This window comes from Rattus norvegicus, chromosome 4 (genome assembly GCF_021556685.1).
Source record: "Rattus norvegicus strain SHRSP/BbbUtx chromosome 4, alternate assembly SHRSP_T2T, whole genome shotgun sequence".
NCBI classification, from domain to species: Eukaryota; Metazoa; Chordata; class Mammalia; order Rodentia; family Muridae; genus Rattus; species Rattus norvegicus.
The window spans coordinates 60,261,861-60,277,679 of record NC_141537.1 but is presented as its reverse complement, the minus strand read 5'-3'; the positions used below and the strand labels follow the sequence as shown (position 1 = coordinate 60,277,679).

At 39.1% G+C, this 15,819-nt stretch overlaps 1 protein-coding gene across 2 annotated transcripts in view; it reads left to right on the top strand.

The window, feature by feature from the left end:
• Window positions 1–15,819, top strand: part of Copg2 (coat protein complex I subunit gamma 2) — a 128,346-nt gene that overhangs the window by 24,156 nt on the left and 88,371 nt on the right. For both annotated transcript variants that reach the window (NM_001106929.2, XM_087657089.1), the window contains exons 6-8: window positions 12,949–13,024; window positions 13,969–14,061; window positions 15,507–15,593. In NM_001106929.2, coding sequence (NP_001100399.1) covers window positions 12,949–13,024; window positions 13,969–14,061; window positions 15,507–15,593 — 256 coding nt within the window. The remainder of the gene's footprint in view (window positions 1–12,948; window positions 13,025–13,968; window positions 14,062–15,506; window positions 15,594–15,819) is intronic.

The window sequence follows — 15,819 nt, the reverse complement described above, 5'->3', positions numbered from 1 at the left end:
GTGGGTGTGGGACTTCCGGTAAACACAGGAAGTGCCCGGTCCTAGAGGAATTTTGCCTCTGTGTGTCCTGAGTTCACCAGGCAGTTTTCTTGCAGGGGAAAAGTTGGTCCTACCTGCGGTTCCAAGGCTCAAGTTTGCTCGTGGGGTACTGCCTAAGTCCTCTCCGCTGTGGCAGCAACCGGGAAGATCTGCGCCGCTCTTTCCGGGAGCCTCCGTGCACCAGGGTTCCAGATGGCGTTTGGTGTTTTCCTCTGGGGTCTGGATGTGCACAGAGTGCAGTCTCTTCTGGTTTCCCAGGCGTGTCTGCCTCTCTGAAGGGTTAGCTCTCCCTCCCACGGGATTTGGGTGCAGAGAACTGTTTATCCGGTCTGTTTCCTTCAGGTTCCGGCGGTGTCTCATGCGCAGGGGTCCTGCCGCTCCTGGGCCCTCCCCTACGGGAACCCAGAGGCCTTATACAGTTGCCTCTTGGGCCAGGGATGTGGGCAGGGGTGGGCAGTGTTGGTGGTCTCTTCCGCTCTGCAGCCTCAGGAGTGCCCACCTGACCAGGCGGTGAGGTCTCTCTCCCACGGGGTTTGGGAGCAGAGAGCTGCTGCGGGCCGGGATCCGTCCCATGTGTTCTTTCTTGATTGATTCTATTTCCATTTTTAATTCCTTCAACTGTTTGATTGTGTTTTCCTGGAATTCTTTCAGGGATTTTTGCGATTCTTTCAGGGATTTTTGCGATTCCTCTCTGTAGGCTTCTACTTGTTTATTAATGTTTTCCTGTGTTTCGCTAAGGGAGTTCTTCACGTCTTTCTTGAAGTTTTCCAGCATCATGATCAAATATGATTTTGAAACTAGATCTTGCTTTTCTTGTGTGTTTGGATATTCCATGTCTGTTTTGGTGGGAGATTTGGGCTCCGATGATGCCATGTAGTCTTGGTTTCTGTTGCTTGGGTTCCTGCGCTTGCCTCTTGCCATCAGATTATCTCTAGAGTTACTTTGTTCTGCTATTTCTGACAGTGGCTAGACTGTCCTATAAGCCTGTGTGTCAGGAGTGCTGTAGACCTGATTTCCTCTCTTTCAGCCAGTTATGGGGACAGAGTGTTCTGCTTTCGTGCGTGTAGTTTTTCCTCTGTACAGGTCTTCAGCTGTTCCTGTGGGCCTGTGTCTTGAGTTCACCAGGCAGCTTTCTTGCAGCAGAAAAGCTGGTCTTACCTGTGGTCCCGAGGCTCAAGTTTGCTCGCGGGGTGCTGCCCAAGGGCTCTCTGCAGCGGCAGCAACCAGGAAGACCTGCGCTGCCCCTTCCGGGAGCCTCAGCGCACCAGGGTTCCAGATGGCCTCGGGTGCCCTCCTCTGGCGTCCGAGATGTGTGTGCAGAGAGCAGTCTCCTTTGGTCTCCCAGGCTTGTCCGCCTCTCCGAAGGTCTAGCTCTCCCTCCCACGGGATTTGGGTGCAGAGAACTGTTTATCCGGTCTGCTCGACATTCTAATTTCAATCTGAAATTCAGTTAATAGTTTTTGTGAAATTCAAGTCAACACATCAGAGTAGAATCAAACATTCTAATTTAAAACAATTCAAAGATACAGTAATTTAATACTAAGGTATTACAGAGTTATAATAGGAAAATATCAAAATTTGAGCTTTTCCATAAATTATGCTTTTATAAAGGCAGAAAATTTATTTCTATAGGAAAAGCACTGCAATTCATAATCCACAATACTCCCAAATCTGAGCCAGTGTGTTTGAGGCAGCTTTGTTGACATTGATGATCTGTGTTGTGCAAGGGCGTGTATTTTATGCTTACAACCAAGATTCCAGTCAAGTCACATCATGCAACATGAGTGAGCACTGCCAAAACACATTAACCTTGTTCTGATCTTCACATATGCACTGTTACAGACATGAATCTTCACTTATGTAAACTCCCCCAATATGCACACACACTACACACATGCAAATATACACTTCTTTAAAGTGCTATAAAGGCAGTTTCAGATACACAGAAGCTGAGGTAAATTGCTTCTAGTATGTTAACATATAAATACAAAAGTGTTTTTTTCAGTCAGAATAAAGTGATGAAAATGTGGATCTACATAAAGGAATAGGATACTGGAAATAACTAAAAACACTGTGAAATATAAAACCAGCCAAGGGCTTGACATAGGTTTGTCTGCTTTGATGAAACACAGTATGCTGTATAACATTGCCACCTATTTTATGGCAAAGCAGTGTGAAAATAGACATGAGTATGAGATGTAATGGTTGTCATAATTAATTTTGCTGAGGAGCAGGCAGCCCAATGGAGTGGTGGGATCCTACTGAGCGGTATTAAGTCAGAGACAGTTCCCGGTTAGGTTAAGGAATGTTCCTCTAGGACAGCATTTCTCAATCTGTGGGTCATAACCCCTTCCTTCAGGGGTGACCTATCAGATATTCTGTGTGTCAGATATTTATGTTGTGATTCATAATAGCAAAATTACAGTTATGAAGTAGCAGTGAAATAATGTTTCTGTTGGGTCACCACAACATGAAGAACAATTTTAAAGGGTCGCAGCATTAGGAAGGTTGAGAAACACTGCTCTAAGAAGCAGTATATGATGGCATGTGTATGGTGCAGTCTTAGTTCCAGTGCGGTAGTAGGAGATTTTAATTAGCTTACCTAAGAGACTAATGCTGTTCTAAAGGAAGCTTCCTGGCGCTTCAGGCCCTTTAGCCATTGAAACCACCTAGACAGTGTCATCATTAAAGACCAGGCTCTCACCACACAGTAAATCTATTAGTGTCTGCTCTTGGACTTCCCGTCCTCCGGAACTGTAAGCAAGTGAGTCTCTATTCATTACAAACTAACTCAATCTAAAGTATTTCTTCATATTTCCAGAAACAGACTGAGGCTGTACTTTCTTCCCATTTGTGATAGAGGTGAGAGATCCTTGTTAGTTGAGGGATAAAAAGGCAGAAACATTTAAATTTTGATGCCTGTTGACTGTTGACTGTACTCAGCACAGAAATACCCCCATACTTCTCTTTTAAATAGCCCTGAATGAGAAGTTGATCACCAGGGGCACCCCATGCTCCCACATCTGTGAAGGCCTGGGACAGGAAGTGTATGGTGTATCAGGAGTTGTGACAACTGCTAGGCTGCTGAAGTCAGCATATTAGTGAAGGTAATGTAAGCTAGTCCACATACACAGGTCAACGGACTGATCTTGATTCTCTGTAGTGGCAGCAAATACCATTGTACTTCAGATTGGTGTTATTTACTTGAGTATATTTTGGTGCTTTTATGCCTATGGTAATGGTATTTGGGAATAGTCCAACCAGGGTGTATCCAACAAAGGTCTCATATCCTATAGAATATAGGTTTGTGTCACATCCTGGAGAGATAACAGGATCAGAGGAGATAACAAGACTGGATGAAGTATATACTAAAGATCAGTGGAGGGATAGAATAAATAGCATAGGAAAGAAATGGCGGGCATCAGTTACAGCCTTAGAATAAGTTGTAGACATACAGATTTCATACTGTGTTTTGCACACTTTTCTGTGTTCAGGCTTTGGTTGAAATAGTAGGTGGTTCCCATCCTGAAGCTTCAATAATAGATTAGCCTTAAGGAAGATAGGTAGATCGAAGGATGTATATACATCCTATATTAGATGCTTCTTCTGAGCCACATGGCATACTTTCAGGCTTCTTTGACTTTAGCTGTGGTATAGTGAGCAATTGTATGCAGGATTCAGCGTACTTAATTTATATTGCCTTATTTCTGGCTTATGAATTATTTTTCCATCCAGTGGAATTACATACAGCTCATTATCTGTATGCTCCAGAAATGTGGGAGAATTGTTTAGCCAGAGGTTCTGGGATGTATTTTAAAAGGCTTCTTAGAAAATTGCTTTGTTAGTCAGTTTTTAACATCTGTGTTGCCGTTCCTGATTAAAAGGGATATGGAAGGAAGATTTGGTTCACTGTTTCAGAGGCTTCAGGCCATGGTTGCTTGGCCCTCCTGCTTTTAGTCTCATACTTGGTGAAGCAGAGGAGAGCCAAGTCGTGCAGGTAGACCATTTGAGGGAATAGGAAACAAGAAGCAGCAGAGAAACAAAAAGTTTGGGACAAAATATGCCCTTCATACCCCCAGGGAACTACCTCTTCCAGCTAGGCTTTCCCTCCTAAGGTTCCACCATCTCTCTGTGATGGTAGCATGTTATAAATCCATCAGGAGATCACAAAAGCCCATTAGCTGGCCACCAGGTCTTTGTTTAACACAGGAGCCCTTTGGGATAACACTTCTTATCCCAAAGTGTAGTAGAACTGAGTAGCTATGAGGAGGTCTTAACAGCCAGCAAAGCCTAAAATAATTCTTAGATTGTCCTTGTTAGAATATATGCTGGTTGATAGCTTGAGTCTTTGTCTCTTGCTCATTAACATATCCAAGTCTCTAGAATGGTACTTGCTATATAATAAACACTTATTGTAATGTAAAGATTAAAGTAATTTAATAGAAGTGAAGGGGCAAACCTTTAATATGGCTCACATAACCCAAGTTTATAGATAAACAAAATATTCAGTGATAAAATATAGGAAAAATTCCTTGGTTTATGAAGAAAGAAATTTGCAACTTAAAATAGCATAGTTCATTCAAACAAAAATTGTAACAGAATGAATGACCAATGATAAAATGCATCTTGGATAGATTATATTGTTGAGAAAAAACAAAGAGTGCTGGTCTCTTAAACGTAGGTGTGATGGTGCATGGCTACAACCCTAACACTTAGTAAACTAAAAGAGGAGGACTATAAATTCCAAGTTAGCTTGGGCAATATAGCAAGTTCCAGGTCTGTACTACATAGTAAATGTGGGGGACAGGGCTGGGGCTAGACTCCAGAGACTGACCACCTGATCAAGTCTGGCTTTAGCCATTCATGACAGTTTGAAGTGTCAGAAAAGAATGGGGGCAATGTCTGCAAAGCTATAAGAAAAAGAATGCAGCTTACAAATTGTTAAGTAAGTTGTTTTTCAAATGCAGAAACAATACTCAGACTTTAAAAGACCTTTTAAAAGAAAGATCTTGGGGCTGGGGATTTAGCTCAGTGGTAGAGCGCTTACCTAGGAAGCCTAGGAAGCGCAAGGCCCTGGGTTCGGTCCCCAGCTCCGAAAAAAAAGAACCAAAAAAAAAAAAAAAAAAAAGAAAGATCTTAGGAATCATGTAACATTAATGGCTTTTCTTTCAATTAAAGTTCAAATTACAGTAATCTTAAAGTTAAGAGTGAATTCTATAATATGTTGTAGAAAATGAGTTCTCAGTTAACATTGAGTATAAAAGTAAGTGTACCCATACCTGAACATGGTAAAAGCCATATACAGCAAACCAGTTGCTAACATTAAACTAAATGGAGAGAAACTTGAAGCAATCCCACTAAAATCAGGGACTAGACAAGGCTGCCCACTCTCTCCCTACTTATTCAATATAGTTCTTGAAGTTCTAGCCAGAGCAATCAGACAACAAAAGGAGGTCAAGGGGATACAGATCGGAAAAGAAGAAGTCAAAATATCACTATTTGCAGATGATATGATTTTACCAAAAGCAATCTACAGATTCAATGCAATCCCCATCAAAATACCAATCCAATTCTTCAAAGAGTTAGACAGAACAATTTGCAAATTCATCTGGAATAACAAAAAACCCAGGATAGCTAAAGCTATCCTCAACAATGAAAGGACTTCAGGGGGAATCACTATCCCTGAACTCAAGCAGTATTACAGAGCAATAGTGATAAAAACTGCATGGTATTGGTACAGAGACAGACAGATAGACCAATGGAATAGAATTGAAGACCCAGAAATGAACCCACACACATATGGTCACTTGATTTTTGACAAAGGAGCCAAAACCATCCAATGGAAAAAAGATAACATTTTCAGCAAATGGTGCTGGTTCAACTGGAGGTCAACATGTAGAAGAATGCAGATCGATCCATGCTTATCACCCTGTACAAAGCTTAAGTCCAAGTGGATCAAGGACCTCCACATCAAAGCAGACACACTCAAACTAATAGAAGAAAAACTAGGGAAGCATCTGGAACACATGGGCACTGGAAAAAATTTCCTGAACAAAACACCAATGGCTTACGCTCTAAGATCAAGAATTGACAAATGGGATCTCATAAAACTGCAAAGCTTCTGTAAGGCAAAGGACACTGTGGTTAGGACAAAACGGCAACCAACAGATTGGGAAAAGATCTTTACCAATCCTACAACAGATAGAGGCCTTATATCCAAAATATACAAAGAACTCAAGAAGTTAGACCACAGGGAAACAAATAACCCTATTAAAAAATGGGGCTCAGAGCTAAACAAAGAATTCACAGCTGTGGAATGCCGAATGGCTGAGAAACACCTAAAGAAATGTTCAACATCTTTAGTCATAAGGGAAATGCAAATCAAAACAACCCTGAGATTTCACCTCACACCAGTGAGAATGGCTAAGATCAAAAACTCAGGGGACAACAGATGCTGGTGAGGATGTGGAGAAAGAGGAACACTCCTCCATTGTTGATGGGATTGCAAACTGGTACAACCATACTGGAAATCAGTCTGGAGGATCCTCAGAAAATTGGACATTGAACTGCCTGAGGATCCAGCTATACCTCTCTTGGGCATATACCCAAAAGATGCCCCAACATATAAAAAAGACACGTGCTCCACTATGTTCATTGCAGCCTTATTTATAATAACCAGAAGCTGGAAAGAACCCAGATGCCCTTCAACAGAGGAATGGATACAGAAAATGTGGTACATCTACACAATGGAATATTACTCAGCTATCAAAAACAACGACTTTATGAAATTCGTAGGCAAATGGCTGGAACTGGAAAATATCATCCTGAGTGAGCTAACCCAAACACAGAAAGACATACATGGTATGCACTCACTGATAAGTGGCTATTAGCCCAAATGCTTGAATTACCCTAAATGCCTAGAACAAATGAAACTCAAGACAGATGATCAAAATGTGAATGGTTCACTCCTTCTTTAAAAGGGGAACAAGAATACCCTTGGCAGGGAAGAGAGAGGCAAAGATTAAAACAGAGACTGAAGGAACACCCATTCAGAGCCTGCCCCACATGTGGCCCATGCATATACAGCCATCCAATTAGACAAGATGGATGAAGCAAAGAAGTGCAGACCGACAGGAGCCGGATGTAGATCGCTCCTGAGAGACACAGCCAGAATACAGCAAATACAGAGGCGAATACCAGCAGCAAACCACTGAACTGAGAATAGGACCCCCGTTGAAGGAATCAGAGAAAGAACTGGAAGAGCTTGAAGGGGCTCGAGACCCCATATGTACAACAATGCCAAGCAACCAGAGCTTCCAGGGACTAAGCCACTACCTAAAGACTATACATGGACTGACCCTGGACTCTGACCTCATAGGTAGCAATGAATATCCTAGTAAGAGCACCAGTGGAAGGGGAAGCCCTGGGTCCTGCTAAGACTGAACCCCCAGTGAACTAGACTGTTGGGGGGAGGGGGACAATGGGGGGAGGGTGGGGAGGGGAACACCGATAAGAAAGGGGAGGGGGGAGGGGGATATTTGCCCGGAAACTGGGAAAGGGAATAACACTCGAAATGTATATAAGAAATACTCAAGTTAATAATAAAAAAAAAATAAAATAAAATAAAAAAAAAGTAAGTGTAAACCATTCTAGGAGTTACTGTTAGAAATTGAATAGAAATATTATATATAGTTATAAATATTTTTCATGATAATACCACAATATGGTACAAAAATTTCAGGAGAGATTGGCAAGCAGACAAGAGATATTTTATGCACATTAATATTCTTAAGTTTCATAGGTTAATTTTTTTAATCTAAGATAATATGGCAACCACCTAAAAGCCAAAGTTAAAATAGAAATCTTCCACATTTCAGAAAGCATAATACTTAGCAGAGCCTGGTAACTGTAGCTCTATTTGGTAAGGTAGGAAGTGGCTATAGAGAGGCCTACTAAAGTCATAGTAACATTAACTGAGGTAAAGCTTAGAACTCAGTCCCACCCTTGTACTGTAAGTGCTTGGTAGCTATGCAGAACCTACAGTTACTATAGTCAATGATAGAAAACATTCCCATCACCACAACAAAATCTTTTGGAGAGTATTGGCTTGTAAGGAACAAAGAAAATATTCAAAATAAAATTGGTGCACAAAACGATTTGATGCAGTTATCTCTAAATGTAGTCTTTTAAAAGAGGTACAGATTAGAGACAGCATACAGTCAGGTGCTGTGCACATATTGCCAATCTTAACACTTAGGAGGTGTAGGCAAGAGGATTGCAGATTCAAGGTCATCCTGGGTTGTATAGAAGAACCTGTCTCAAACACCCCAACAGCAGAAGTAATGGACAAAAAATAAAACCCCAACAAACTATGCTAGATATTGTGATGTAGGAAAAACACAAAGTAAAATCTGACTGTAGAAGAGTACAGAAAAACACAGAAGCCAGCTCTAAAATAAGCTTAGGCCATGCTGTTAATGCTAAGAAACTGGTTTCTGTGCAAAAACACTTTTTTTTTAATATCAGTATTTTCCGTTTTCTGCTTCATTGTGAACTAAACCACAAGCAAGTTGATTATTGACCAAATATAGTAGAAGTAGGCTTTTATCTCTACATTTCTGTCAAAACTAAAAATATAACAAATATATCCATGTAATTACTTAAGAACAGCTTTTTAAATTAAATTTTAAAATGCTCTAAGATTTTTTTCATATTACACTAAATATTCTAAGATTTTTTTCATGTTATCATTTTGTTTTAGGTATTATCACCATCATCATCATCATAAAAACCATACTTTTTTTAAAAATTGGATATTTTTTATTTACATTTCAAATGTTTTCCCGTTTCCCATCCATAAACCCCTTATCCCCCTCCCCTTTCTTCTATGAGGGTGTTCCCCCACCCATCCACCTATCCCTTCCCGCCTTCCCACCCTGACATTCCCCTACACTGGGGGATCCAGCCTTGGCAGGACCAAGGGATTCTCCTCCCATTGGTACCCAACAAGGCCATCCTCTGCTACATATGCAGCTGGCACCATGGGTCTGTCCATGTGTACTCTTTGGATGGTGGTTTAGTCCCTAGGAACTCTGGTTGGTTGGTATTGTTCTTCCTGTGGGGTTGCAAACCCCTTCAGCTCCTTCAATCCTTTCCCTAACTACTACATGGGAACCCTGTTCTCAGTGTTTGTCACACTCTGGCTGAGCCTCTCAGGAGACAGCTATATCAGGCTCCTGTCAGCATGCACTTCTTGGCATCAACAGTATTGTCTGGATTTGATGGCTGTGTGTCTATGGACTGGATGCCCAGGTGCAGCAGTCTCTGGATGGCCTTTCCTTCGGTTTCTGCTCCAAACTTTCTATATCTCCTGCTATGAATATTTTGTTTCCCCTTCTAAGAAGGACTGAAGCATCTGCACTTTGGTCGTCTTTCTTCTTGAGCTTCATGTGGTCTGTGCATTGTATCTTGGGTAATCCAAGCTGCAAAAATGTTTTGAATGAGACAAAAGAAGTACTTTTTGATCATGAAAAATGAGGACAGAGTGGTAGTGAATTATTTAATCGGTTAATAGGTAGTCAGAAGCCCAAAACACAGTAAATGCAAAGAGAAGCAAGTATTATCAATCTCATTATACAAAGAAGGTTTAAACATATGCAGATGATTCAATAGTATGTTTTATTATGATTAATATTTATAAAAATTACACCTTTATAATAGAAAAGTAACCTTTATATGTGTTTGTGGAATTATTTTAAAATATTCTGCATGCATTTAGGCCCTGAGAACATTTAAATTCAGAAAATTGAAATATAGGGGAAATTATATTTTCTTATTACAGTATAACAGGCTGTTTTGTTTTATTTTGTTTTGTTTAGAAAATAAAACAAAAGTCAATAATTAAAGCTGTGTTCAAAAAATTTCATAATCATTAGCCAATAAGCCACATAGTAGTTGAAGGTTTTCTATAGTTGACAATAGGACATAGTTTGTGGTTGTTCTTGAAAGTCCAGAGAATTAAGCATATGTATTACAGTATCAGAGAGAAGACACTCAGAAAAATATTCACACCCCAGAACTTCTCCAGCAAGCAGGTGCTGCTCCAGTTGCCTAATGAGTAGTGGGGTACACTCAGTGAACCATGCAATGCTCTGTGGCAGCCGAACCAGGCACAGCAGCAGCTTTTGACTCCAGACCTTATGTACCTAGGCATCGCCTGTTAATACCTTCAGGTCTGCCTAGTTCTGTCTGTGCTCTGCCTGTAGTTTAGAAACCTCGAGTCAGTTCTCTAGTCAGAAGTGGACAGCAGTGAGAGGGCTCTGGTTGCGGTAGTATTCATTGCTCTACCTGTAGTGTCCACTTTAGTGAGAAAAATCAGGAAGCCACATGAATAGGTGTTCTACTTGTAAAGTTAGGGAAAAATGCAAATAAACGGAAGAACGAAATTAGTAATGATAAAGCAGAAACTATAAGAATGTAATGCAGAAAGCTGAACATAAGACAAAGAGCTATTTTTTAAAGGCCAAAATAAGCTTAATTCAGAAAAAGAGATACTGCACAACATTAGAACAAAGAAAAATAATGAGAAATATTAAAGAAGTAAAAAAAATTATGGAAATATTTTATAAACCTTGAAGCAAGTAAGTATGGGACATGTTTGAAACTGATGTTCTGCCAGGGTGGGAGGATACTCAGGAGAGCCCCTACCTGCTCAGAGGAGAAGGGGAAATGGGGGAGGATTGTGGTAGGGGGTTACTAGGAGGGGATTAATGAATGGATGTAAAGTGAATAAGAAATAAATAAATAAGAAAGTGACTTTCTACGACTATAAATTAACAAAATTGTCTCTAGAAGAGACAGAAAACATAAAATGGACCCTAACTGTAGAAATCAATTCTACTTAAAAGGGTGTTTCTTTGTTTGTATGAAACAAGGTCTCGCTGTGTAGTCCTGGTTGGCTGGTCTGGAATTCACTTTGTACATCAGGCTGGCCTTGAACTCAAGATCTGCCAAATACTAGGATTAAAGACATTTGCTACCACCTCCACTTTTACTTAAAACATTTATAAAAACCATATTGTAGCCACAGACATAGTATACTTTTCCAGTCCCAGCATTTGAGAGGCTGAGAAACAAAGATTGTGAATTTAAAGCTAGCCTGGACTATACAATGAGATTATAATAAGTTATAATATTTCATATCCACAGAATAGTATTTCATATTTCTAAAGGAAGCATCTTAAATTTTTAAATTAAATTTATCACAATAAAGTTTCATAACAATTTTTAAATATTTATGTATGTATTTATGTGTATGGGCATACTCATGTGATAGCACACTTAGGGAGGTCAGAGGACAACTTTCTGAAGTTGTCTCCTTCCACTATATGGTTCCCAGGCTTTGAACTTAGGTCACTCCTTATCAGTTCCTTAAAACACAGAATTCCCTCTATATAGTGTCTTGGTTAATATTTAAAAGCAGGTACCTGTCAAAATTCATGCCTTAAAAAAAAACATTGAGAAACAGAAAGAGGTGAAGAATGCTTTAGCAATTAAGGTATGTCATAAACTTAAGGCTAGGGATGTAGCCCAGTGGTACAGTGTGTTCAAGGTCCTAGCCTGATACTGTAAATGGTAGCATTGCAGTTAATCTAAAGCATTAAACAGGATCAAATGCTTAGTATTACCATTCTTTTTCTTTTTTTTTTCTTTTTCTTTTTTTTTTTTTTTGGAGCTGGGGACCGAACCCAGGGCCTTGCGCTTACTAGGCAAGCGCTCTACCACTGAGCTAAATCCCCAACGTATTACCATTCTTTTAGAGCTTTAACTAATACAGTTACTTGGTAAGAAGAAATAGAAAATTGTTTTGAAAAGAAAGTACAAAGGATCTAAAATGATTCTTGTTTTATTATTAAATAAAGCAGGAAGGGTCAAAATCCAGAACTGAGCATTTTAATAAATCTTGCAGAAAAGCTTCCTTACTAGAAACCTCTCGTTAAGTGGTATTGAAAGCTTTGTAGGTGAAGAGAGATAATATTACATTACTTACCATCTTTCTAATATTTAGAAACTGTTTTTGTTAAATTAATTAATTTTATAATTAAAAAAAAGGTAAACTCTCAGTTTTTCATACTCTTTGCTCTAGCCATTCTATCAGAATGAGCCAGTTGTAGCCATTTTAGACTAAATGAGAAGAGCTGAGAAGAAGCAGGGAGTGTGAGCGCCAGTTTGGAAGTTGTGTAAATTCCCAGAGGACATGAGAAGGGAGGATGACAGGCTACCTAACCTTTTAAAAGTATGATGTGGAATCATCTAGCTCAGTTCATATGCATCTGCCTATTTCTAAAGCCTGCCGGAAAGAGGTCATTGATGTTTGCCGGTTTTAGAACCTGTGACTGAAAGGGAGATAAGAGGGAGTGAATGAGATTATTATTTGTTAATGTCATATAAAAAGTTTTTCTAGTCTGATAGCTTTTTAAAACTTGGGAACGTTTCAGCGTAGAGCTTTCTATAGCATTGCCGCCATCATCATCATCATCATCATCATCATCATCACCACCACCACCACCACCACCACCACCACCACCACCACCACCACCACCACCACCCCACCCCCACCACCCCCACCACCATTATCTATTAAATGTATTTAAGACTGTATATTTTCATTTGTTTATGCGGTTTAGTTTTTCTTTTTTACTCTATTGGAATGTGCCTTCCATGAATCAAAAAAACTTGGTTATGTTTACTCTAATTATTAGGGCTTAACACTTACAGAATTCACTGCAAGTAGGTTTTGAACTAGTAGTGCCCATAAGGTCATTCTGAAGACAATTGGAAATTGGTTAGAAGTGGACAATGGGAAGAGAACATTTTGATTAATCATGCTAACTATTTGTCTTTCTTAAGTCTGACCAAGGACATGACTGGAAAGGAAGACGTGTACCGAGGCCCAGCCATCAGGGCTCTCTGCAGAATCACGGATGTAAGTTCCCTTTGTTTCAGCACGTTGCTAAGGAAACACTAGCTGTGGATTTATGTTTAGGTGTATCTCTGTGGGTCCCAATCTTCTCAAGGTTTATAACTTTTTTTGAGACAGAATCTTTAACTTGCTATCTAGCTCAGACCAGTCTTGAATTCACAATCTTTTTGCCTTAGCCTCCTGAGTGCTAGAATTAAAGGCATGTATCACCATACCTGGCTTACATTTTATAGTTTGATCCATTTATAAAATGGAAATTTTATAAATCTAGATCCTAGAAGAAATAATATAAACAGCTTAATTTACTTTTGCTATCTTATTATTTTGTTGTGGTTTTCTTTTGGGTGTTAAATTTTTAGTATAAGAATTAGCAAATTCTTTTTAATCTGAATATTGGGCCTAGTATGTTTATACATTTTTATCTGCCACCACCCTTCCAGGACAAAAAGCTTTTTCCATGTTAAAGTTTACAAGAACAATACTTCAGACAATTCCATGCTGAGGAATTGCTATAGTAGGATACTACACATTTAATTTCCTATGTCTCAAAATAATCAGAAATTATATTTGATGTGTAGGATTGTTTAAGATGTGTAACATGTATTTCTCATATAGAATCGTTTAAGCATCTTTGAAAAGGAGCATCCACTCTCATATAGGAATTTCTTTTTCTTTTCTATCTTTATTTTTATTTTATTTGCTCAGGCTGGCTTTGAACACACACAGAGAGACACATACACTCTCTGTTTGCACTCATGTGTGTGTTTGTGTGTAGCTTGTACTGGATTGTTTGAATTCTGCTCTCTAGAATATGATTACTATATATCATCTTCATACAAAATGGATATTTACGCAGAACATACACATGGACAGTTTTGTACATTATTTTGTGGGCAGTAACTTTACATGAATGGTTTCTAACAACCTTTTCTTTTTAATGCTTTTAGGGAACAATGTTGCAAGCTATTGAAAGATACATGAAGCAGGCCATTGTGGATAAAGTTTCCAGTGTATCCAGTTCAGCACTGGTCTCTTCCTTAGTAAGTGATCCGGCAGCTTTTTGTTTCTTATGTGTGGTCTAGTGTCTAGTTTAAAAATAACTTATTACTGTTGTTCTCTTACAAGAGAATCAGTTAAAAATGCGTGTGTATCCTGTTACTTTATCCAACTGTATTCTATTTGGGAAAACACTCAGCAGTTATAATGGGCAGTAAAAACTTGAATGTTGGTGTTTAGAAGCTTTGGGGACTAAAGATACTTAGAAGGATAGGAGTAATGACGGTGGAGAAACAGGGGCTAGTTTTAAGTTCCTCCTCTGTGCTCTTATGTTTACCTCCAACATCTTGTTCTCAGCTTCCCTTCATTTCTAGTATCCATCTGTGTCCTTTAAAGTCTTCCTTATTACCTCTGAATTTCAAGAAGTGTTGGGGATTTAGCTCAGTGGTAAGGCACTGGGTTTGGTCCCCAGCTCTGAGAAAAAGAAAAGAAAAAAAAAAAAGAAAGAAAAAGAAGTGATCTTTTGTTTCAGTAATAGCTTTTCCTTCACCTTTCATCAAAACAAAAATGTATTATTTTTTAAGTTATTTTATGTTTGTGAGTACACTGTAGCTGTCTTCAGGCACACCAGAAGAGGGCATCAAATCCCATTACAGATGGTTGTGAGCCACCATGTGGTTGCTGGGAACTGAACTCAGGACCTCTGGAAGAGCAGTCAGTGCTCTTAACTGCTGAACCATCTCTCTTGCTCCCAAAAAATATATTCTTTAAAAATCTTAACACATTGCATTTGATTAAAGTCAGTTAATAAGGGACTAGGGATTGCTTGGTTAGTGAAACGCTTGCTAGTAAACATAAGGACATAGTCTCAGAACCTACATAAAAAAAACTTGTATGGTGACATGTAATCCCAGCTCCGGGGAGGTGGGGACAGGCAGATTCCTGTAGCTCACCAGCCAGTCAGCCTAGACAATTGTCAGGCCCCGGATCCCAGTGAGAGATTGTGCTTCAAAAACAAGCTTGACCCCTATCCTCTACACACACCCCCACCTCCATGAACAGACATACTTACCCACACATCCATACAAATCATTAGAGCAGACTGCCTGATTCTAGAATGTCATGGAACAGGTTTTAGATCAAGGAGCATGTTGTACTGTTTCTTCTTCAGGGGAATTTCCTGAAGTCAAGCTAATGTTAACGTTCCTTAAGAGCCATTTTATTTAATGCTTCTCTTCTTCCCCTTTCGTGGCTTTCTTTTCCTTGTCTCTTTCAGCTCACGAATGTGTAGGTTTCTATTACTTTGCAAAGAGATGTTAAAGAAGAAAACTTCAGTTTATAGTTGCCTTAGAGTAGAGACAATGTAGACTTAAAAAGCAGCAGTATTTTCTGTGTTTGGGAAATATCTTTAGTAATTTTTGCAAGAAATTTAACTTGCATTTCTAGTGTCTAGTGATCATGCATTATATATTCTCCCATTTTAATTTAGCATATGATGAAGATAAGCTATGATGTGGTTAAACGATGGATAAATGAAGCCCAAGAAGCTGCATCAAGTGACAATATCATGGTGCAGGTACTGTCTTTGATATAATTTTATGTGTCAGGAGAAAGTATTGATTATCCAGCAGTAAAGGCTAATTTTTTTTTTATATGTATATATGTGTGTGCATGTGTATATAATATATATACATATATGTATGTGTATGTACTTAATAGTTAAATAAATACTTTTTTTTTTTTATTAACTTGAGTATTTCTTATATACATTTCGAGTGTTATTCCCTTTCCCGGTTTCCGGG